General features: G+C 40.6%; 1 protein-coding gene and 1 long non-coding RNA gene across 2 annotated transcripts in view; both read left to right on the plus strand.

The window, feature by feature from the left end:
- LOC309971384 overlaps window positions 1–25,899 on the plus strand; it is a 363,899-nt gene that overhangs the window by 48,116 nt on the left and 289,884 nt on the right. The gene's annotated exons all lie outside the window — the stretch shown is intronic.
- The window catches only part of ASAH2 (N-acylsphingosine amidohydrolase 2), a gene marked incomplete at its 3' end in the record, with an annotated part of 79,995 nt that continues 55,637 nt past the window's right edge, over window positions 1,542–25,899 (plus strand). Inside the window, exons 1-7 of the mRNA XM_082854362.1 lie at window positions 1,542–1,599; window positions 4,297–4,456; window positions 7,590–7,753; window positions 9,209–9,358; window positions 16,930–17,106; window positions 18,379–18,506; window positions 19,583–19,660. Of these exons, the coding sequence (XP_082710488.1) occupies window positions 4,330–4,456; window positions 7,590–7,753; window positions 9,209–9,358; window positions 16,930–17,106; window positions 18,379–18,506; window positions 19,583–19,660 (824 nt within the window). The 5' untranslated portion in view covers window positions 1,542–1,599; window positions 4,297–4,329. The remainder of the gene's footprint in view (window positions 1,600–4,296; window positions 4,457–7,589; window positions 7,754–9,208; window positions 9,359–16,929; window positions 17,107–18,378; window positions 18,507–19,582; window positions 19,661–25,899) is intronic.

The following is a 25,899-nucleotide window of genomic DNA, read 5'->3' on the forward strand; positions in this document are numbered from 1 at the left end:
GGTGTTTTGGCCATGAGGCCTGTGGGATCTTAGCTCCCCAACCAGGGATTGAACCTGCAGCCCTGGAATTGGAAGGTGAAGTCTTAACCACTGGACCGCCAGGGAAGTCCCCAAATGCTGTCCTTTAGGAACTGAATCCAGAGTGGAACAAGGTAAAGACCTAAAGTAGTTGGAGAGCATCCATCTTGATGACGAAGCCCTGAAGAGATGGCTCAGTAGAGCCTGCCACGTAGACTCAGAGCTGACCTCTGGCCTTCCTGAGCCTCTGCATCTTCAACTTCTTTTGCTGCTTTCTAGTGAATTTTCTTCTGTTTTTCCCCAGCTGCCTTAAGTTAGCTAGATTTGGTCTCAGAATTCTTGGTGTCAGGCAACAAACATATTTGCACGAAAAGAAAAAACAACTTGTCTAATACCATAATTTAACCTGTTCCCCTCTTTTGTAGCAGAGAGGTAGCTAAGACACGTTACTAAATGCCCTATCTGAAAGTACTTTAATATTTCCATTGGAACTTTGGGGCTGGTCTCTCTTAAAACTCTGTGTGGAATTCAGCAGCCGATGTGGTCTTCTTTAAATTGCTTCCCGGATAGTTTGGATTTACTAGGAAAAAAGGAGGACTTTGGTCTATTTATTTCTCTCTTTGTCTTCTGTGGGCCATTGCTTAACTTCATGCTGTTATACAGTGTACATTCTCTGAGATAAGCTAAAACATTTTATTTTCCTCATTACAGAAATGCTACGTGGCTGTCATAGAAAATGTCAAGAATCAAAAAGATGAAAACAAAACTCACCCATGATCTTATCACCACATAATTGCTTCTTAACATTTTTTGCTGTATTTTCTTACAGTCTTTATGATCACACACATATAAATAATGTATACTTTACAAAAATGGGATCATAATGTTTTGCAAACTTAATTTAATGACATGAAAAAATTACTAAATATTATTTCCTTCAATATAATTTTTAATGTTGCATACACTCTTCCCTTTTGTATACTCATTATTCACATTCTTAGTTCATCTAAAACTTTGCATTCTTTTTATACATGAGAATCTAAAAGTTCACTTTTCTGTTCTGAAATTATTGTAAATGTTGCCTAGTGGGGCCCATAGCCCACACTAATGTCCAGCATACATTATCATTTCCTCTTGAGCACTGGTTGAGTGGCCAGGGGTAGATAAAGCAGGTGCTTTTTTTTTTGTGATCCAGGTTGGAGCTTTGCACAGACCTTGTTGTGCTGGAAGAGTTGTGTTGAACTCTGAAATGTCCTTCAGCCTGGCAGGCCTTCTGCAACTCAGTACCTCACTATCAGGCTGTCCCAGGGGAGAGTTCGCTAGTAAGTCGTGTGTTATCAGTACACTTTAATCTCTTCCATATGCCAAACCCACAAAGCTATGGTCGTGGGAACTCTAACTCTCCTGGACATGACTGTGAAAATCTTTCCTCAGTAGGTTTCAGGAAGTGCTAAGAAATCCCAGCCAAGCGGTGTTCCAGAGGAAGGGGGACACGATTCTGGACCAGAGGAAGGGGGACACGATTCTGGACCATCATTTGCTTTACCAGGATACACAAGTTCTCCTGAGTGGTTGAATCAGGTAAGAATGCCTGTATTATCTTGGAGAAGGAGGGAGGGATCTTGAATCACCCCATTGTCTCAGAGATCTTGATGAAACCTCATTTGCTTAGCTTTGGAAACCCATTTTGCCAAAATATTACTTTTTACTGTCACAGTCTTGAAAAATGGGGGACCTCAGGGTGGTAAAGATCTAACAAGTGGCTTGTTACGGTGTCATTAGAGCCTCACTGTTGACCTTGCAGGATTATGCTAGATTAAGTGGGAACTATTTAAATATGTACAGTCCTTTAAAATGTAATCATTGGTTCAGCTCTCCAAGGTACATTTGCCTTCTGAAGGGAGATATAAGGCATTTGCTTTCATGTTTAAATTCAGATTCTAGTCATTTACGAGAAATAGTGCTAGTGGTTTCAAAAAGAATGGTAATATGCTGGTGGTAATTCTGGCAACTAAATAGAGTGGTGAAATACACGAGGTACGTGGTTGTAATCCAAGTAAGAGGTGGAAATGCTAATGTTAAATCGAGTGCCATTGTTGACTTGTGTAAAAGGCCAGTGGTGACAGCTAGTTCAGCAGAGCAAAACCAGCAAAAAACTAACAAACCCAGACACACATGCATACACATATATTTCATATCATGTCTGTCACATAGGCTCTTACCACATAGCCACATTTACATACGTCATCTGCATGTACACGCTTTGGGGTTGAAGGGTCCACCTGTCAGTCATCCATTTTTAATAGCCTTATTTGTGCAAAAGCTGTCTCAGCTGGCAGGAAGGCTCACAGAAACCAAAGCTTTGGGCAAGAACTAGGTCTACAGGGTTTGAAGTTTGCTACTGAAACAATAGCTAATGACTAGTAAACCTTTTTGACTCATCGAAGTTTCAGAGACATATCTTACATGTGCTTTCTGACTCAGGGCTGATACTGAAAGTTGTTTTGCCCTAAGTTTGAAGCTGTCCCTACCGATGGTGGTGAAGGTGATCATGCTGGTGATAAATGGCTGAGGAACGCCTGCTAACAAAAAACTAGGAAATAGGGAAGATGTTCCAGGCTCTTGGTCCTCTCCCAGTTCAGCCCTACCTCTGAAGTGTTTGCTGCCAGACTGATATTTAACCTTTAGTCTGTGGATTGCAAAATAAAATGACTACGAAGACCGGATAGATAAGGCCTACTGGGTAGAGGCAGTGGCCGTTTAGAGAAGGGCTGCCGCATCTAAAGGGAACAGCAGCTACTAAGTTTTACAAAACTCTTGGTGCGTGGGAATGCTGTCTCCGTGTTGCCATATTTTACGAAATATTTTGAAAGAAAACCGAAGTTTCATATTTGTAAAAGTAGATTCTATTTTTACAGATAAATTGTAAGCTCTATCTTTTATCTTGTTGACTAAGTCACATTGAAATGAAAAATTGGGCCATACTAAATACATCTGTTTGTTGCCAATTTACAGCTCTTGGGGGTAGCAGCATCTTAGCCACATCTTAGCCATTTGTGGGGCAAGTCTTGGGACCACAATCCCATCTCACTGCTCAAGCTTCCTTGAGCTTAAGAAAACGGACTCTAAAGTTCCCACCTGTGATTCGTGATTCTTTTATACAAACTCATATACACTCCCCTTAATGCTGCTGAGGAGCACAGAGTCTTTGCTATTTTAGAACCTAATGATAAATGCTGACATTCTGAATGCTTATCACATTCCATGAAACAAACTATTACTGTGTCATCTTGTCTTATTTTTATAAAACCTCTATGAGATAGGTACTAAAATTGTCATCATTGTCACATCCCTATTTACAGATGGGGAAACTGAGACTCAGTGATGGGGATGATTTTCCAGGGTCACCTAGTAAGTGGCAGAAATGAGATTTGAACTCTGGCACCAGACTTCAGAATGCAATTTTTAACCATCATATTATCCTTTCTCATGCTACATTATGTGAGTTTTCAGCTTCTGTAGTCCCTCTGAGTTATGATGAATTCTACTCTGAAAATATCTTAAGGAATCTGTAAGGACATTTTTCTGCTTTTGTAGCACACAAGGGCCATTGTCTTTATCCTCATACTTCAACATGGGGTTTGCAGAATGTGTGGGATCCTCCTGACCACTGAAGAGGGAAATTTTACAAATGCCTGGCTTGAGATCAGAGATGCCAATCTCCTTTTCCATGCCCTTTTCTATTCAGGTAGTAATTGAAAGTTAGAACAGGAAGCTTAAAGGCCAAAGGTCCGTTTCACCTCCTTGTGGACAAGACACTTAGTCCGTGGCCACAAAGTAAAGCCCTAACCCCAGCAAGCTTTCTCACAAGTACAAGCCATGTGGGTACATCAGTTATCCCTGTTGACAGAAATGCTCCAATCTAGACCCATGTACAGAGAGCATCACTGCTATAAATGAAAGCAGTATGATGTATCCAAGGAATACAGATAGGTTTTAGCTTAGCTGCCAATGCCAAATGATGGGTGGTGGCTTCCAGCATGAGCACTGTGCTGAGAAGCGTTTGGAAACCCCATGTGAATTCATCAAGGAGTGCTGTAATTGACTGGTCTTTTCTTCCATAGGCTTGGGATACGGACCTAGTGGCAAATATGCCCTGTACTTGGTATTCTTGGTATAGTCTATTCATATGAAAGAGCTAAGACATCTTAGCCTCGGACAGCTTGAAGCATGTGTATTTTAATTTGTTATTCTGTCTTTTTTCTGTCTCTTCCGCAGTTGTTCTTCTGTCTCTGCTTTTCCTCAGGAGAAATGGCCAAATGTACCTTTTCCACATTAGAGATATTCCTGATTTTCCTCTTTGTGATGATGACAGGGATCACGGTGGCTCTTCTCAGCCTGTTGTTCGTCACCAGTGGGACCACTGAAAATCACACAGGCAAGTATCATGGGTTCTCTTGTATGCTATTCCCAGCCTGTAGGAAATTTCTTCATTTTGGGGGACATCAAGGCAAGAAACAGTGTCTGCTGATAATGCTGGTAACAGGGCAGTTCAATGTGTACTTAAGCAGCCTGGGACGGTTATCTAACCTTTACCATAGTTGCCCTTTATGCATTGATAGCAATTTTTATCAAGTTTACCTTTGGCCCAAATAGCTGGTGCTGCATTCTGACATGCACTTATTTGTCTCACTTTTCCACTGATCTAAGTACAGCTCAGGATTCTTCAAGGCCCAGTAATGTGAGCTTTTACCCTGAGCCTCTTCTTTTTCTCTTTGCCTCCTTTCTGGCATCATGTTCTCTAGGGGGTGGGGGGCAAAAGGAGAAGGAAAGACCCACTGAATGTCAGTTAGCCTGTGAAAGCTTTAGAGAAGGGGATCTTGAACTCAAATCCCATGAGGGCCAATCAAGTTCCATAAATGGGGTGGGGGGCGTGGCCCAGGGTGGGGACAGGTGTCTCTCTGGTGAAGAGGGTCCACGGGCCCTCCTGAGTGCCAGCTGTTTTTTGTCATGATGTCACATCGACTCAGCCCTTTTGAGTTTTCAAGGGAAGCTGGAAATTGGGGGAGGCGGTTTAGACATCTGGGGTTTTTTTTCCTGATTTTTTTTTAAATGTTGGAAATTAACTTAGTTTTTGAAAACCACCTAGGCTAAATTTACAGGCAATATCACGTCCATGGGAGCCTCTCCTTTGATGATAGGTTATATACCTGATAAACAGTAGGGAAGACAGGTGGGGACTGAATGCTTTCACCAAAGTAAAGGGAGGGCTGGCCACAGGCCCAATGGAGAAGGAGAGGCAACATTGTTCACCTTGGTTTTCTCTTTTGCGGGCTCTTCTCTTTTCTAATGTATTCTCTACCTGTCCCTATGTTTTTTTGTTTAAAGACTTATTTATTATTTATTTTATTTATTTTTGGCTGTGTTGGGTCTTCATTGTGGCACACAGGATCTTCACTGAGGCATGCGGGATCTTCATTGAGGCATGAAGGATCTTTCGTTGCTGCGTGCGGGCTCTTCGTTGTGGTGCGCGGGCTTCTCTCTAGTTGTGGAGTGCGGGTTTTCTCTCTCTAGTTGTGGCGCGTGGGTTCCAAAGTGCTTGGGCTCTGTAGTTTGCGGCACGCAGGCTGTAGCTGAGGCATGTGAGCTCAGTAGTTGTGGCGCGTGGGCTTAGTGGCCCCGTGGCATATGGGATCTTAAGTCCCTGACCAGGGATCGATCCCGTGTCCCCTGCATTGTAAGGTGGATTCTTTACCACTGAACCAGCAGGGAAGTCCCTGTCCCCATGTTTTGAATTCACTGCCCACAGACCCAGAGAAACAGAGATCCTCTTTTCTGGGAGCGGGCAGAATGAGTTTTAGACTGCTAGAAATGAAAGAATGCATAGGACTTAGTTTTCTCTTTTAAAATTAGAGAATCCAGAGCCTGAGGCTCAGGGAGGTAATTAATAACTACAGTCACTATTTTCATAGTAGAAGTTGCTATTTATTGGATGGTTACTTTGTGTCAAACACTATGGTAAACATTCTATGTAAATTTCTCATTTAATCCTCACAAACTCCCATAAAGGTAGGTGCTAGCCTTAGTACTGCTTTACAGATCTGAGTCTCTGAGATTGAAAAGAATCCTTTGGCTATGTGACTAGATTTGGCGTTGGTTGGCACTACATTCCTACATTGGAACAAATGAGGCAATAGCAAAGGTGCCTGATTCCTTCCTTGCAATACTTGATGTCTTGTAGAAAACGTGGGCTTGGGGATGGGAAAACATGAATTCTAACTACACTTAGAATGTGGATGAAAGAGCTGCAGATTCTGAGTTGGAGGATCTGGGTTAGGCACCTGATTCATCATATGCTCTCCATGAAATCTTGCTTAAGTCATTTCTCTGGGTTTCAGTTTTCTTATATGTAAAATGGAGGAGATTGGATTATGTGATCTCTAAACTTTCTTGAGCTCCAAAATTCTGGAACCCAGAAGAAGTCTTCTGTTAATCTCTTGCCTAAATACTTTCTGACCACTAATGCACTGTGACACTGACATGTGTTGCCTTGGCCACCCCTGGCTGTTGTCTGGGGTGGAAACAAACAAATAAAATATATAAGTAAGATGTCTAAATATGTAAAAAAACAAAGCTATATGCCAGCCATCGTTTTAAATTTTGAATATGTATTAACATATTTATTGTCAATCAACCCTTGGAAGTAGGGTATTATTATCTTCTTGTTATGAGAAAGTTATGTTACTTTTCTTCATAGATGAGAAAAGTTGAGGTAAAACAGGTTAAGTTATTTGTTCAGCTAGTAAGTGATAGAGTAGTTTTCAAACCCGGGCTGTTTCTGGCACTTGCTCTTTTAGTCTCTATCCCATTCTGCATCCTTTGATATTCATGTGTGTGTGTGATGTTGGTGTAGAATATATGTATTAATATGCATACATATAGGTGATATGAGAATAATTAAAATAAAGCAGAACTATGTTAACTGGTGTACAGTGATCTAGGTTGCATTAAGAAAAGAAGATTCAGAAGATCGAGGAGGATAAGAGCAGGGTAGAGACAGCCGGGGTGGCATCCTGAAGGTGAGGGGTTAAGCTGGATCTGGCTGTGATGGAACCACACCTACTCTGAAGGGGTAGAGGAGACTGATCGAGGGACCAGAAAGGGGTAAGGTCTCTGGATGGAGAGAGTGGTAGACACAAATCCCCAGAGGCTGGATTTAGTGGGCTGTGTGCCAGGAACCTGGCACCTGATTCGTTTGGCTGGAATAGAAGTGCAGGGTGAGTGAATGAAGAGTGACAGGTTAGACAGGAAGGGCTTGTGAGGAGAAGTTGAAGGACATTTGACAGAGAGCTTGACTGTTAGGCTGAAACATCTCCACTCCGTGAAAAAGATCCTCCTTGGGATTACGCTATAAAACATGTTCCTGAGATGTTTCTCACCGTGTATGTTAGATGTAAGAGAATATACAAAGGTTCATCCTTAGGAACCCGAATCTGTGTGTTCTAAGTGATGCTGACAAGTGCATGGGCTGAAATGTTGTTTCTTAAATATCTTACTGTTTTTTGATTCAGGTTTTCCAACCACCCAGATCCCTCCAGCCACCCAGGGCCCCACAGCCATCCAGGCATCTCCAACACCCAGCACCCCAGAGCCTACTCTATTTCAGAACTTCAGTGGCTACCATATTGGTGTTGGGCGAGCTGACTGCACGGGCCAAGTAGCAGATATCACTTTGGTAGGTAAATCATGGGATCCTTGAGGAGACTGTGAAACAGGTAACTTTATTATTTTGCACCCTGTATTTATTCCTAAATATTATGTCATAATCTCCTTCTCACTTTTTATTGACTTCACTGCTGTCTAACATCATGGATATTGTACTATGAGGAAGAGGGGACCTTTTATTTAACCACAACTCCCTTGTAAACTCAATTGGCCTTTTTTTGTGAGTGGAAGTGGCAAGGCGGACGAACTCCAATACTACAGGGGATGGGCAGGTACCATAAATGACCAAAGAAGGCCAGTGTAAGATGATAAATGTCTAGTAAATCCTCAGTTTTTTGGGGGGCAGTAGAAAGTGGTGGTGACTGTGGTACAAGTAGAAAGTTGCATGGCTTTAGCTGATTGTTCCCATGTAAGAGTGTGGATCTAGGGCTGCCCTACCTTACGGTTTTCTCAAGAGAAGCCAGAATATTTATGGATTGAAGATCTGAGGATTTAAGTCTCTCCATTGGAAAATGGAAGCAACTCTAGTTAAAACTGGAAATCTAATGTGGGCCAACAGTGTGTTAGCCAAGTAAAACACTTCTCTGGATCAGTTGTGGCTAGGGGCTGCTGGCATGCAACTTCCGGGCTGTGATGGTAGACACACATTTCTAGCCACCCTTTGCTAGGTAACCAGAGCAGGAGGTTGCCTGATGGGATTTTTCTGTCTCCTACCAAATAATCTTTAGACTCTAGGAATTATTCCCTGTTGTCTGTTCTGAAAAGCAACTCTGGAATGTAAACCTTAAATGACCACTCACATGAGAGGTAAAACAAGCAGTAGAGGGACCATGCTGAAGACCCGGGTGCAGCTTTTATGGGCGGGCTTCATGACATGGTGAGAGAGGGGCTTCAAGATAGGTGTATTGATTTGACTTGGCTGAGGGAGGGACAACATGATAAAAGCCAGGGGGAGGCACCCTCAATAAGGATTACTTAGTCATAAGGAAACCATTTTCTTCAGGAAAAAAAAAAAATCACATGCCAAAGAACCAAAGTGAAGGGGCCTCCAGTCTTCAGGGTATTCCTGGGAATGTGGAATGATGGCTGGGGAGCGATTTCTTCTCTAGTACCTTAGATAGGCTGGAGAAACGGTCCTGTTTCAAAGAACAGAAAAGCCATGAAAGGTCTCCAGCATCGTGATGGAATTCCTGAGTCACACCAGCTCCCTCCTTGCCCACAGGCCAGTGAATAGCTACTGCCAACCCAACAACTACTTTGCCTTTTTCTGCACAGAAGAGCAAAGCCTGTTTTGTGATGTTGGCTTTACTCTTGAAAACACATATCCCGTCTCACTCGGAGCCACAGTGTCGTGTGGATTGCATTTCTTTGCCTCTCCTAAGTAGTCTATTCTTGTGTGGTTGTGCCTGGTTTCTGGTAACAGCGGGGTGAGAAGGAGTGGAGCTGATTCTCTCTTCCTCTTTAGATGGGCTACAGCAAAACTGGCCAGAATGCACAAGGCATCCTCACGAGGTTGTACAGTCGTGCGTTCATCATGGCGGAACCAGATGAGTCCAGTCGAGTAGTGTTTGTCAGCATTGAGATCGGCATGGTGTCCCAGCGACTCAGGCTGGAGGTAAGTGATTGAGGTGGGAAAGAGATGACGTGATTTAAAGGCAAAGTCTGCAGGTGAACGTGACAGTAACTAAGCTCTCCTGGTTTCACGTCCAGTGAGTTTCTGCTACCCTCAAGGTTAGAAGCTCTTGACAATCCAGCAGATGATCGAATGGGGAGAATGAACCTCATTCCACTCCAAGTCATCTTGGTCAGAACTTGCTTTCCATGCTGCTGGTCGCTCACCGTCATTATTAATGCTATTTTTTTTGCGAGCTTATTATGTCCCAGTGACTTTCACATACACGCTCTTGTAATCCTCCTTGTTAGAAGTCTGAGAGTGCCAATTAATCACTAACCCTCCCCTCAAGTTTTTAGACAATTAAGAATAGATGCAAGGAATTAAAAAGAATTAAAAAGCAACTCTGAAATGAGGTTGGCCGTAAATTGCTGAAGTTGGGTGAAAGGCACATGGCGGTTTCATTATACTATTCTGATGATTTTTGTACATGTTTGAACTTTTCCATAATAAAATTTTAAAAGAATACAACATTAGCACTCTTAAACTCTAAACAGTTTTTAAACTCTTAAACTCTAAACTCTAAACTGTAGAATATGGCAGGCTTTTCTATGATTTTTTCTGCCAATTTTGACCATGTAACCCACCTGTGGGGAAAGTTGAGCTTAGCAGAAAGGTGCATAGGAGGTCCTGGACAGGCAGCTTGTAAGATGTAAGATGCAGAGAGCGGGTGGGGAGGGAGAGAGAAATAGTTATAGACACATGGACTTCCAGGTGTCTCTCTCTCAGCCAGTTTCTAGACCCTGATCTGGTTATATTTTCTGCAGGGATCAGGTCACAGAAAGAAAGTGTATTCTTAGTATCTGCTCACACACTTACAAATGTGAGAAAGAGGAGAGTCTGGAACATCTAGAATAATGACCATTAAATGTCCATTATTCAGTGTCATGTTCTATCAGCCTCACCAAATAAACACTTTCTCCTCCTGCGGTGTGAAGGGGCCAGGGAGAGGGATGATGAGAGGGCCTAACAGCATTTCTCTAATGTCACCCCCTCACGAGGAGTAGAATGTAAGTCTCTCCCATCTATGGAAACATAAGGAGCAGAGGATTAAGTACTTTCCCCTCACCTACACTGACAACAAAACTGTGAGGTCAGCCTGTTGTTATCCCCATTTTGCAGGTAAGGAGACTGAGTCTTAGAAGAGGTTAAGTAACTTTCCCAAGTTCACACAGTTAGAAGAAGGTAGAGCTGGTTTCTGAACACATATATGCCTGACACCAGAGCCTACATTCTTAAAAGTGATGTCATTCTATTATCTTGGAGAGCATTGATCACCTGCTTTTTGCAAGACACTTTGTTAGGCACTTCAGGGGCACACAGCTAAGTGAGTCATAACACATGTTCCTATGAGCTCAGTACCTAGTTAGGGGATTGGAGGAAGGACTGTACCAGAAATACGCAAATAACTATGATTTACTGGAATAAAGGACAGTGATATATTAGTTATCTATTCATGAGTAATAAATAGCCCCCCCGAAATAGGGACTTAATTAATATTTGTTGTTTTATCTCACACTTCTGTTGGTGAGGAATTCAGAACTGGCTTAGCTAGGTGGTTATGACTTAGGGTAGCTTGCAGTCGAGATGCTGGCAAAGGCTGCAGTCATCTGACGGTTTGACTAGGGCTAAAAGATCCACTTCCAAGGTGATTCACCCATGTGGCTACTGACAGTTCCCCCACTGTCCATATCCTCATGACAGAGCGGCTGGCTTCCCTTATAGTGTGTAACTTAAAGGAAAGAGCAGGGATTTTCGCCCACTCAGCAGGTTGTCTTTTCGTTTTGTCAGTGGAAATATTTGCAAATGATATGACCGATAAGATGTGAGTATCCAAAATATATAAACAGTTCATACAACTCAACATCAAAAAACCACAAACAACCTGATTAAAAAATGGTCCGAGGACCTGAATAGACATTTTGCCAAAGAGGACATGCACATGAAAAGATGCTCAACATCACTGATCATCAGGGAAATGCAAATCAAAACTACACTGTGATATTACCTCACGCCTGTCAAAATGGCTATCATCAAAAAGAACACAAATAACAAACACTGGCGAGGATGTGGGAACCCACATACATATTGGTTGGAATGTAAATTTGTGTAGCCACTGTGGAAAGTAGTATGGAGGTGTCTCAAAAAATTAAAAATAGAACTACCATATGACCCAGAAATTCCACTCCTGGTTATATATCTGAAAAAAATGAAAACACTAATATGAAAAGATATATGCACCCCCATGTTCATAGCAGTATTATTTACAGCTGCCAAGATGTGGAAGCAACCTAGGTGTCCATCAATAGATGAATGGATAAAGAAGCTGTGGTGTATATACATATATACAATGGAATACTACTCAGCCATAAGAAAGAATGAAATTTGTAACAACATGGATGGACTTGGAAAGTATTATGCTAAGTGAGATAAGTCAGAAAGACAAATACTGTATGATATCACTTGTATGTGGAATCTAAAAAATAGAACAAACTAGTGAATATAACAAAAAAGAAACAGACTCAGATATAGAGAACAAATTAGTGGTTACCAGTGGGGAGAGGGAAGAAGGGAGGGGTCATGTAGGGTTAGGGGATTAAGAGGTATAAATTATTATGTATAAAATAAGCTACAAGGATATATTGTACAACACGGAATATAGCCAGTCTTTTATAATAACTATACATGGAGCATAACCTTTAAAAATTGTGAATCACCATATTGTATGCCTGTAACTTATGTAATATGGTACATCCACTATACTTTAATTTTTTAAAAAAAAGAGCAGGGAAGAAACCACAGTGCCTTTCATAACCCAGGCTCAGAAGATGCACACCATCGCTTTCACCCTGTTCTATCCTTAGAAGCAAGTCACCAAGTCTAGTTCACACTCACAGGTGGGAAAGTTATACTTCACCTCTTGAAGCCAGGGGTATTGAAGAATTTGTGGACATACAGTACTTTAAAAGTACAACACAGGGATTCAGGAAATGGAAACTAGAGGAAAATTCAAAGTGGAAGTGACACTTGAATGGGGAGAATTTCAAATGGTTGACATGGGGAGGAAGAGCTATCAAATCGAGGGGACAACATGGACACAGAGAGGCACAAGGGAGAAATGTAGATGTATTTGAAGAGACAGATTAGTTCTGTTAGGACACATGTAGGCATGTAATTGGAGATGTACCTGGAAGGTGTGTTGGTCATAATTTGTAGGGTCCTGGGATGACAGGTGGTTTTTAATTCTGTGGGTGATGGGGATTCTTAGAAAACTTTTGCGTGGAGGAGTGATGCAAACACAGTTGTGCTTTAGGGTGATTAATCAGACAGTGATGTTCGAGGTGGATTGTAATAGACTAGAGCTAGCGGTGAAGACACAAATTGGCAGATTCCTTAAATTAACATCAAGGCTCTATTGATAAGAGTCCAGTGGGAAAACAGTAATCACACTAGGCATTTCAAACAGGGGATTTAATATGGGGGAATTTTACAAGGTGTTAAAAGGCTGAAAGAACTAGAAAGGGAAACTAGCATTGCAGGAGGGATTTAAACTTTGCCTGGCCATTTCCCCTATACTATGTAATGCTGGCCTAGAAGTTTTAAACCAATTGGACAGCAGTGAGACTATATGGTGGTAAAAAGTCAAATTAAATGCTAATGAGATTTGGGGATGAATTGGCATAAAAGCTAACACTTGACATAGTTCCTGTGACGAGTCAGGTATTGGTCTAAGTGCTTCATATATATTAATTCATTTAATCCTCCAAACAACTGTATGAGGGAGGTACTATTATTATGTCATTTGACAGACTGGGAAACTGAGTTGCAGAGGACCAAGTAACTTGTCCAAGTGTACGCAGCTAGGAACTGTCCGAGGTGGGATTCAAACATTGACATCTTCCTGCCAGAGCACATGCTCATTACCATAGCACTATTCTGTTTTTCTGAGGAATCAAAAATGGTTCTGATTAGGAAATGGTGAGGTCATTAAGTAGAAATAGAGTCAAAACAGACACTTTGGGGTGGAGTGTGGAGGGGATAGCAGGTTAATGTATTGGGTTGTAGACCACTATGAAGTTAATACTGGGCACCATTTAACCATCTCCTCCTATTTTTACTTCCCCTTACAATCAGAGACCCAGAGGAAAGACCTATAAATGAACCCACTTACTTATCCCAAGTTAATCCAAGGGGAAAGTGTGAAAAATAAATGTAACTAAACTAGTGCCATTAAACTTATTATAACACCTGGTTGTTTTTTTTTACCTATTTATTGGAGTATAATTGCTTTACAATGGTGTGTTAGTTTCTGCTTTATAACACAGTGAATCCATTATACATATACATATGTTCCCATATCTCTTCCCTCTTGCGTCTCCCTCCCTCCCACCCTCCCTATCCCACCCCTCTAGGTGGTCACAAAGTACCGAGCTGATCTCCCTGCATAACACCTGGTTTTAGTCAGATTCTCTGTCTCAGCTTTGAGATTGATGAAATTTCCAGCATGGAATAAAGATTAAAGAAGATCCCTGAGCAGTGAGGCAGGGCAGGAAAGCAGAATGACTTTTCTAACTCTTTCTATGTCATGTTCCCAAGAGTGTCCGCAATAGGAAATGGAATGGAAACTGCAGTTGAAGAAGTGAGCGATAGACATTAATGTCACTTCTTTGCTCTATGTTAAAATAGCCCTCCTTTCATGAAGTAGGAAACATGCTGCTTATAATGGCTATTGGCAGGCATTGTTATTGCATGACTGAGTTTTTAATTTTTTTCTTTTTCCCCAGAAGTCCCACATGTCTGACTTCATATCAGAGACTGTAGTTTAGGATAAGATTTCTGTAAGCTGTTTGTAGTCTTTTTCTTTTGTTTTAAAATTCAAGATTCATAATTTCTATGTTTTCAAGAGCTTGATTCTTGCGTAAACCTGAAAAAATGCACCGAATTCTAAAAATCCTAATGTTACAGTTCTTTAGGAATAAAAATGTGTGGGACAGGGAGCTCTAAAGTTGACTGGCAGTTCCTTCTTTTCCAAGACCTTCTTGTCTTGGTTACAGAATTGTAAGAACATTAGCTTTTGACTTTAGTTAAGCTTTCATGGTGTCCATTCATTGATTGTTTCCCCTTCTCCCTACAGACATTTCTTTTGCATGAAGCAGTAATATTTACTGTGTGAAAGAGTATGTAAGAGTGATGAAGAGTTAGGGCTGGAGTTAGGATCAAACAGAAGGAACATGGAACCTTATGGGGATGGAGAGTGTGGGCTGGTAATGTTGGTCTAGTTATATCCTATTTCCTTTCCACATTTGCCTGGTATTACATGGTTGCTCATGTGGATGTGGCAACCTAGGAATCAGTGTTTGGGGCATGGAGAGGTTAATGAGGCGTGAAGATGGTTTGTAAGATCTCTTTCCTGATTCAATGACCATGTGACTTAGAATGAATGTGACTTTAGCTCTTCACCTAAAATAGAAAAGGTTGAATGGATGTCTTTATGTATTTTCAGTATAAGTTGCTGCTGCTTCCTTATGTACCATTGGTGTGCTGGAACTGGCTTGTACCCGCTCATGAGAGCTGATTGTTAAATATTTAGGAACTTTGTGAGTTAGTGGTTAAACTTTTGGTAGCTTGAAATTCACTATGGTGAGTGTATTTGCGCCACAGAAATTGACAGATGATACAAATGAGGGCTATTCTTTTTTCTTTCAGAGAAACAGTTTATCAACATACTACTGTCTATACCATACTCAAGGTGGACAGCATTGCTAATCAAAAAAGGCACTCTTTTGGGACTTCCCTGGCCGTCTAGTGGTTAAGATTCTGCGCTTCCACTGTAGGGGGTGTGGGTTCGATCCCTGGTTGGGGAACTAAGATGCTGCATGCCTCCCCCTCACCCACCAGAAGGCACTCTTTTTTTGCTAAGCTCAGATTTGGATTCAGAATCCTTCTCAACACACTGCTTTGGATAGCAACCACCCATGAATAGGACTGAGTGCATGAGATAAGTAGTATTTGCCAGCTCTGCCATGAAAGAGTTTCCACCATTGTCCCTGGTATTAGGTGATAGTATCTTACACTGAGGAAGGTGGCCTGGGGTTGACACTTTTGCTGGAACATTTTAGTAATTTTTGACATGAAGTCAAGGCATCTTCCACAGAGAAACCACAGTAATACCAAACTTTAGTTGCAGTTGATTAAAGCATAATCAGATATAGGTATTCAGCACTAATGTAGCCTTTGAAGTCAACTATACTTCAATAAAAAACAGAAAAAAAAAGCTACTCAGCAACATCACTAATTCTTTCTTTTGTTTTCTTGATGTGTCTATACCACCCCAAACATTAATTATTCATCTGGATGTTCATTGATTAATTCAGTGAACATTTACTGAGTCTCTTTGGATTAGGTATCTATTGCTGTACAGCAAGTCATCCAGAAAACTCAGTGGCTTAAAACAACAATAATCATGTATTAGTGCTCAGGATGTTTGTGGGTTAGGAATCCTAGAATGGCTGGGTTGGCTGATTCTGACATATTAGAACCACAGTCACATATCATTACTTTTGTATCATGCGGTTGAACTTGGATGTTGGCTGGGGCTGAGGTTGTTTGAAGCTTGCCTGCGTCTGAAGGGTCACCTTCTATGGTTGTTCACCAAACGGCTAGCAAGTTAGTGCTGACAAGATGGTTCCTTTCCACATGGGCCTCTCCACAGGATTGCTGGGGTGTTCTCAGGTCACAGTGGGTGGCTTCCCCAGGCCAATAAGTGTAAGTGTCTGGGAATATTGAGTTCTTCATTTTGGGAAGTGAGGCAGTAAAGAGGACTTTGCACTGCTCCCGAGATGCTTTGCCCCCTGGTATTGCATGACCAGTTTGCTCTCTTCAGTTAAGCCTCTGATGAAAGGTAACATCTTTGGGAAGATCTTTCCTCACTAACACCTATCATGTTCTTTTGCCTTACCTAGCTGTATTTTTCTTCATAGAGTTTATCACTGTATAATATAATATCGCATATTTATTTATCTTTCCCTCACTAGAATAAAAACTGCTCCAGGGTAGGGACCTCATATGTCCCTAGATCTTAGAACAGTGTCTGGAAATGAGCAGGTGAGAATACTGGTTGTATAGTTAGACTTGGATCTAGACTCTGACTCTGCTCTTTATTAGACCTGTGGGCAAATTATTTAACTTCTGTACATGTCAATGTTTCCAGCAAAAGATAAGATTAAAAATACCCACCTCTTGGTGGTGTTATAGAGATTTTTAAATGACATGATGTATGTAATACTTAGCATTGTGCTTGTACACAGCAAGAATCTATAAAATGTTAGCGACTGCAATTATTGTTGATGTTGCTGTTACTGAGATGATAAACTCAAGCATGGAGTGAAAGGTCACTTGACAGGGATGTCACTGATGTGGCTCAGTGGTTAGACTCATCAGTGCTTTTTCTCAGGCTACGCTCCTATGTTATTCCTCTTCTTAGTTTGGTTTTGTTTTGTTTTCCTTTCTTAAAGGTCCTGAACAGGCTGCAGAGTAAATATGGCTCCCTGTACAGAAGAGACAACGTTATCCTGAGTGGTACTCACACGCACTCGGCTCCAGCAGGATATTTCCAGTACTCTACATTTGTGATTGCCAGTGGAGGATTTAGCAATCGAACTTTTGAGTACATGGTTGCTGGCATCATGAAGGTAGGCAAGGGACCCCAGAGGACCCCAATGTTCTTTAGCATTGCTTACAGTGTTTTAGGAGTGGTGTGCTATGATACGGAGAGTCCCTATAGGATCTCGGTCTGAGCACAGTCTTAGCACCTACTTCCCTTTCTCCTTTTTGACTCCCTTGTAGCTTCTGGTTCTGAGCTGTGGGATGCTAGTCCTGAGGCGCTGATTGATTGAGAGAAGAGGGTTCTATGGCAGTAAGCCTCATATTGTCACCCAAAGACACAGAAAACATTTTGTATCTAACCCTTATAAATTATAGGGTCCCACATAGTCAGTTCTCTGCACAAAGTCACTTGAAAAGAAATCCACCAAGGAACTCAAAGTAATTACAAATAATTTCGAGCCTTCCTTGTATTTCCCAAAGAGCATAGAAGGGGATCCAATTTACACCACACACCCTCATTTCTCAAGTCCTCTATTGCAGCTCTAGACTGACGTGGGGCTCTGAACTGATACCCTCAAACTCTTCTCCCATTCCTGGTTTGGGTAGCTTTTACTACTCTCTCCTGTCTTCCAGGTAATTATTTTCTCTCATAGAATCCTTGCTAATGTTTTTTTCTCTCAGGTTTTGTCTCTCAGGTTTAGTCTCTCTCTACTTTTTCTCATAAAATTACCACCATCTGCCGCCCCCAAATCCAGGGATCCATCTGGCAAAGGAAGAAGTGTCTTTACAACAGTGTTTTTCAAAGAGCAAATAACAGTCTATGAATGGCTTTATGAAATCAATTTCATACGTTGTGATAAGCTTTAAAAAAGGAACTAAAAGAGACAGGAAAATAACATAATGCATGACACACAGGGTATAGTTTGTGTTGTGAACTTTTGTTTTAGGATACATATCTTGATGCGTATTGAGTTATGATGAAAAATGTATCAATTACTGTATTTCTCAGTCCAAAAAGTTTGAAAAGCTCTGCCTTAGAGGGTGTGAGCAGGGGGATGGAGAGTTGTAAGGTCAAGGCTCCCATTTTGGCCATCTGAAATGGCAGACAGTTCCTGACTTGGCAGTCCTGAGACACTCAGGTCGTTCCCTATACACAGCATTTCCTCATCTCAACCCGGAAGGTCATGTCTGTTACCCCCAGAATGACACCAGCTTTGTGGTTCTCTAGCTTTCATCCCTTAGCAGGGACAAGTTGGAGACAAAAGAAATTTTCCACAGGGTTCTTCTGTTTATATCAACTAAGTCTTAATGCCCACCAGGATTTCTAACTTTACTTTTTTTTTTTTTTTAACGTATAGAGCATTGAGATAGCACATGCAAATATGAAACCAGGCAAAATCTTTATCAATAAAGGGAATGTGGATGGTGCACAGATCAATCGAAGCCCTTCTTCGTACCTTCGGAATCCACAGTCAGAGAGAGCAAGGTGAGGGTGCGATTATCTAGATAAAATCATGTGTTTCCTTTAGGAACCAGCAACAAAATCTAAGAACAGGGTTGTAACTTGATGGGTATGGTGAGATCCTGAAAGGGTATTAAAGCTGAAATAATTTAAAAACATGCTGATAATCTAAGACAAGCAGAAATAAAAAGAGAATGCAGAAGCACAGACCAGCCTATGCACACGTCTTCCCCCTTTGCTGGTTGTGGGAGTCAGATGTGAATGTTTGGAGGACTCTGGGCTTTCAAAGAAGGCACAACTGTGGTCTCATCTTAGCTTTATCACTTCCTAGTTGTGTAACCTTTAGAGATCCACTTAAATCTTAATTTAGGGGTTCTCTGCTTCTCATCTGGAAAATATAAAAATGTGCATAACGTATATTTGTTCGACTAATGAATAACTTTCAAGACATTATGCCAGCAAGACATAAAACTGGCATAATTGAATGGGACAACTAAGGAAGCCCATTCTTTTTTAATTTTTTATGTGATGAACGAGGTTTGTGACAGAAGAGAAGTACTTGGCTACTATAGCAGAGTAAAATAATATCGCAGTTCAACTTGACCACTTGACATTTCATATTTGTCTCTATATTTTTTAAAAGATTTCAAAGGAGTTGATTTTTAGAAAATATAATCTGATTTCCCTTGAAAGGACATAAAAAAACCCTTTAAATTGTAGGTCAGGAATGCTTTTGATTTTGCACATTCCCTGCTATTTTTAAGAGATTTCACTAAAATTTAGTATGAGTAGATATTTCAAAGACAAAACCTTTTTTAAAGAAATAATGTATGCTATATAATACTGCATATTTTACATAAAAATGTATATTTCATCTCCAGTTAGCTGACCTAATGCCCCTTTGCTCACAGTTGCAAATCATTTCTTTAGCTGAGAAATGAGATCCTGGATGCAGTTTGTAGAACTAGAGTGTCAGGGAGCCTTGCTTACTGAGAGTCATTTTGGTTTTGGTTTTTGTGTCAGCTGCTGGCTGAGGGGGTCATACATGAGGGCCAGGCTCTAACCTAGAACTCACTAAGTTCCTCTGTTTTGCTGACTAGGTATTCTTCAAATACAGACAAGGAAATGGTACTCTTGAAAATGGTAGATTTGAACGGAGACGACCTGGGTCTTATCAGGTACTCTATTTACTTAAAAAAAAAAAATTCTGTTTGAATGATTTTCCTTAATTACAGGGGGGAAAATGAGACCAGAACAGTGACAGCAGAGGCTGAGAATAAGCTGAGTGGTTGAATCATATCTGGGGTCCAGCCATGGGCCCTCAGGCAACGTTCTCAGCATCCCAGGGCTTAGTTCCTCACCTGTAAAACAGGACTAATAAAAAGATTATGTGAATGAGGGATCTGGGTGAAGAAGTTTAGCATAGCGTCTGACATATAATAGATTCAGTAAATGCTAGTGGTTATTACTGTATCAAGATCTCATATGGTGGTAGACAATGATCTCTTGGAAATGAGAAAACAATCTGACCAACCAGCAAGTGATTATGGGTTTGAGGTTATTTACCTGTGCTTTTCTGAAAGGATTAAGTCTAATGTAGGACAATGCCAATTAGTGATAAAAGCAGAACCGAGACCACCTAACAGAAGCAGATGAGGCAAAATTACATCTTGGCACAGATTTTAGCTCCATTTTGTACGTAAGGAAACACATGAATTTTGTTTTCTTTGACAAGAAAGCATTTGCATTCATGTGTGATTTTGGTTGCTGCTTCATGTGTGATTTTGGTTGCTGCAGTTGAACTGACTCAGGAATTATCTGGATGGGTAACAGTTTCAGACACCTTGACCCGTGGACTTCCAAACTGACACAGAAATGTCCTAAGGAAGCGGATGATAGCACGTAGGTGCAAGAGTCAAATGGCTTGTGTTCATTCTGGGCTCTCATTCTTGGTGGCTGTGTGACTTTGGTCAAGTTCCTTAACTGCTGTGTCTCAGTTTTCTTACTCTAAAATTGAGGGATAAAATGAGTCCTTAAATGTTGATAATAACTGTTCTTAAAGGGGGTAGGAGTCTTCCGGGGGATTATAAAATATCTAAGTAAAATTTCTCTGTGAATAAAATTAAGTAAATTGAAAGTAATACGAGGTGAAGAAAAACATTGAAGACTGACCCACAGTTCAGATACTAGGGTTGGTCCTATAACTGGGTAGAGAACAGCATGGTGGTAAGGGGTTTGGGTTTTAGCATTTAGGTTTTAGGACTTGAATTCAAGCCCCAGCTCTGCCCCTTACCAGCCCTGGGGCCTGGGGAAAGTAATTTATCTACTTGCACCTCAAGTATTTTGTTTGAAAATGGGAATAATGATACCTCATGGGATTGTTTGAAGATTAAATGAGATAGTGCATACAAAACTCTAGTTCTATGCCTGGCATAAAAAGAGTTTAATAATTTTAGCTAAAAGGTAAGTAGTAGAATAACATTCTACCTCTTCTAAAAATGCCATTATTCGCATCTCAGAGTGCTTGAAACTCTTAGCATTCGTGTTACTTCTTTGGGGTTAAAGTGAGGTCACTAAAAATTCCCTGATAAAATAACCTTTATTATGTGGGTTGATAAAATAGGACTCATTCTTTGTTTACAGTTAATTCATCTACTGATTAGTTGCCACCTAGCATTTAACTCAATAGGCTTTCTAAATGTCAGGCATGCAACTGTGTGCTTGGGGTATATTATTATGAATAAAGCATAGTCCCTATCTTAGTTTTATAGGCTAGTGTGGTGATCTGGGCAGGAGACAAGAGACAGACAAATAATCATAACATAATCAGATGGCCATCAGTGCTGTCACCTGGGCATAAATAAATGCTGTGGGAATTTGGAGGTGGTAGCACTGAGCTCTACCTGGGAGCATCGTGAAAGGCTTCAAAAAGGAAATGACACTGAACTGGACCTGAAGGAGCCATGGGAGTTCTCATGGAGCCGTGAAAAAACTGCATTGTGAGGCCAGATTATGGGCTTAGGTCAAGGAGTGGCTGAGAGATGGATCTAGAAAGCTAACCTAGCTCTTGATTTTGGATCACTTTAATGGGGAATTTGGTTAGGAGACAGGATAAGGACATGTATGTATGACTAGTTAGAGACTTCGCAATTTGTTAGGAGAAGAAAGTGCCTTTTCCCTTATAGTTTCTACTTAACTCTTGGCTGAATAACTGAGACCATTCATGATTTCCTTTTTTAAAATTTATTTTTAATTTTATTGGATTATAGTTGGTTTACAATGTTGTATTAGTTTCAGGTGTACAGCAAAGTGATTCTGTTGTACATATACATACACTCGTTCCTTTATTTTTTATTTTTTTAACATCTTTATCGGAGTATAGTTGCTTTACAATGGTGTGTTAGTTTCTGCTGTATAACAAAGTGAATCAGCTGTACATATACATATATCCCAATATCTCTTCCCTCTTGTGTCTCCCTCCCACTCTCCCTGTCCCACCTGTCTAGGTGGTCACAAAGCACCGAGCTGATCTCCCTGTGCTATGTGACTGCTTCCCACTAGCTATCTATTTTACATTTGGTAGTGTATATATGTCCATGCCACTCTCTCACTTTGATTTAGTTTCTGAATCATTGAAGAATGCCAAGAGGACACTCAAAATGCTATTTTGGGGACCAGATTCTCTTTGCTTCCTTGCATATAACTATATAACATATCTGGCAGTCCCAGGGTCAACTGTCAATGTTATGACAATGCTTTTCCATCTGCTGTGCTTAACAGCCTGCAATAACTTTCTGTTGTTTCTATAGCCACCGTATATTATCCTTGACGAAATTGCCCCTGCAATTGCCTCTTGTTGCATAGGGATAATTGCTCTTTGAATACAGTAAAAATGATCCAAAGCATAAAGTCAAATCTGGGCTGCTAAGTAACTCAGCCACCATATGTAGGTACCTGCTATTAGGCAGGATGCCAAGGTATGAGGAGTTTAGAAGCACAGAACCTCAGATTTGCAGAGCATGAAGATCATCGAAGTTTAAACCTCAGCTGAGGCCTGGAAAGGTGATGCGACCTGCCCAATGTCACAGCCAAGACTATTCTCTTCACCCTGAAAACCATGTTGAAGTTCATAATTTATTCCTTGCTACTTTCATTGTTGTTTTCATTTCTTCATTCAAGAAGTCTGCACCAGACACCTACTATGTGCCAGGAAGGGCTTTCCAGTCCTTGGAATGATGCATTTCCAGTAAATGGTCATAATGTCAGGAGTCAAATACCTGTGTCTGTGCTCCTTGAGCAAATCCTTTAAAATCTCTGAGACTCAGTTTCCACATTTCTCAAATGTAGATGTAACATCTCTCCACATAGAGATTATTATGCATTCATTCATTTATTAAATATTGTGGAAGATGTGTGTCATGAACTGAACTAGTACTATACAGATACACTGAGAAAAAACTTGGTTGTGGTTCTTATAGAACTTATAGTCTACTGGTGGAGACAAAAGGTAATCATATAGTCATACAAATGCATGTATAATTATAATTGGGTTAACTGCTAAGAAAGGAAGGTATGAAGAGCTATCTTAAAGGGACTTGACCTGGTCAGGGAGATTGGGAAAGGCTTCCCTGAGGAAGAGACAATGGAACTGAAAACCAAAGGAAGGGTAAGAATTAACTGGCAAAGTGGGGGTAAAAAAGAACATTTAACACAGATGGGAAAACATGTGCAAAAGTCCTGTGGCCTGTTTGAGGTGCTGATAGTTCTGTGTGGCTGGAGTGCGAGGACAGTGGGGCATGGTGTTGTGAATTAAATTCAGAGGTAGAGATTAGATGCCTTGATAAAGATTTGGGTCTTTAAACAAAGGGGAATAGAAAATCACTGAAGTGTTTTCAGCTGGGGTTGGGAGTTGGGGGCTCTTGAAGGGTTAGGAAGAGTAGTGACTTGAGGGATGAAAGAATTATGTGCATGAAACTATTCCATAATCCATCAAGTCCTCTACAATTGTAAGACCAACATTTGCCTCAGTTGATCTGTCTATAAGGAAAATATTTCTTTTTGACTGATACTACTGTATGAAAAAACAGTAAATGATTTTTCTCCAGACGTGGAGAACATGTTTGGGATGTTCTGTATTAAAATATAAGCTGTGTGGCAGTCACAAAATTCACTTAGGGAGATTCTGGAAGGCACCTCAAAGAAGGAGTCTGTGGAGTGGAGTTCTGGGAGATCCTGGTGTAGTAAGATGCTATGGAACGAAGAAACGATGAAGGGAGAAAACAAAACAGGTTTCAAATATCTGTACCAAGAGAAGAATCACAGGGGTGGGCAGATAATCTGAATGGAGGCTCTGGGAGTGGCAGCTGGGAACACTGACTCATTTCCTCAAGTGTGGTGCCGCCGGACAGGCTCTGTCTCACTTCTCTTCCCTTCTCCTATCTTTTCCCGTCTGCCAAGTTTCCTTTCTCAAGTTTGTAGGAGTGGCATGGACCCTTCTTTTTTTTTTTTTTTTTTTCTCACCTCATTAACGCTTTAGGAGTCAGTATCGCACGGCTTCCTTCAGAGCTGGAAGGAAGGTCTGAGCAGGTTTTTGAATAATTTCTCTATTGTCTTCTGCTTTACACATTGCAAATCCTTTTATTTTTACAGAAAGGGGTTATCCTTTCAAGGCACATTTTCAGAAGACAACAAGGGGCAGTGATTTGTGCAACCTATTTGAATAATTTATGTACACACTTAGAAAAACCCAATTTATGAAATTAATTCATTCGAATGATATGACTTATGGAACTCAGTTTGAGGGGTGTGTGTGTGTATAAATCTTCTCTATGATTTCTGACTGTGACTTCTTGAATTATAATTTCTAACTGTTTATCCTCTATGGCTCTCTATTCTCCCCCCTACATTCTCTCCTCAGTGTACTTAACCCCACGCCGAGAGCAAATGTGGAAACCTCAGTGACTGCCTTCCACCAGCCATTCTTGACCTCTTTTCTCCATCTCATCATCATGTCTTTATAAATACCTTCTCCATTAGCCTTCGCTCTGGTTTGTGAAGACCCGCTCTGTTTCCACATCCTGAATTTCTCTTTCCTATTCTGCCTCTTCTGTGTTGTTGTGAAGCTTGACGCCGTCTTCTTGCTCCAACTTTCCTACAAGCTTATTTGTGCTCTCCCTTTTCAGTGAAGTGTAGGCCTTGGTTATGTAGTGAGTTTTCGTTCTGTGTCTAGTCCATGCCCATGTAAAGTGAAGGTGCTTAAAAAGGGCTTTCTGATGACGAGGGTGATGAGAGTTGACTGATAGCAGAGATTAATCATACTTGTTAATTTAAATTGTCCCAAGTTTAGAAACCAAAGCTGTAAAAGCCAGCTGTCATAACTGGCAGAAGACATTGGACTTACTTTCCAAAGTCAACCATGGTTAATATTCAGGTACATTTTCTTCTGCCTATTTTCCTATGTGGAATGTATGATAAGAAATAAACATGACTAAAAGGTCATTCTTTCAAGGTAGATGCTCTCTTAGTTTCATATACTATGGGTACTAGAAGCTTTAAAATACTATAAAAAATATTAACAATGTTATCTCCATGTATCTGAAGTGCTTTTTATTTGTTTTTGTAGTGATTCCCTTTATACCTAATAATAAATTTTTTGCCTCAAAAATCTATGTATTTTCAGTTAATATAGCTAGCTCAGCTCTCTGTAGGTTAGAATATGCCATGTATATTTTTTCTATCATTTTCTTTCAACTCTTATTTGTTCTTACATTTTAGAAGTGTCTGTTATGAATATCATATAGCTTTATTTATTTGTTTTTTACTCTGATAATCTTCATCTTTTAATGAGTGAATTTAGTTTATTTTTATGAATTATGATTATTATGTATCTGGACTTGTCTATATCTCTTCACTTTGCTATTTATCTCACTTTTTCAGTGCTTTTTATTCCTTTTGGGATCGATAGACTAAAAAAAATCTTTAAATGGAAAATTATAGTTTCCAAAGATGGTGGCAACAATAGCTCTTACCTTATGCATTCTATACAAAGTGGCCTTGCCAGTCCCCTTCAAGAGTGGAGATTTTCCCAGCCCTTGAAACTTGGCCAGCCCCGGGACCACTTTGACCAATAAAAGATGAGAGAAGTGACACTATGCCAGGGCTGGCAAAGTTGTTTTTTCAATAGACTTTATTCTTTAGAGCAGTTTTAGATTCACAGCAAAATTAAAGTACAGAGATTTCCCATATACACCTGCCCCCAAACATGCACAGCCTCCCTCGTTATTAACACCTCCCACCAGAGTGGTACATTTGTTACCATCCATGAACCTATGCTGACAGGTCATTTTCACCCAGAGTCCATAATTTACATTAGAGTTCACTCTTGGTGTTGTACAGTGGTTTTTAAAAAATCTTCCTT

Source organism: Leucopleurus acutus (genome assembly GCF_964270905.1).
Source record: "Leucopleurus acutus genome assembly, chromosome: 14".
NCBI lineage: Eukaryota > Metazoa > Chordata > Mammalia > Artiodactyla > Delphinidae > Leucopleurus > Leucopleurus acutus.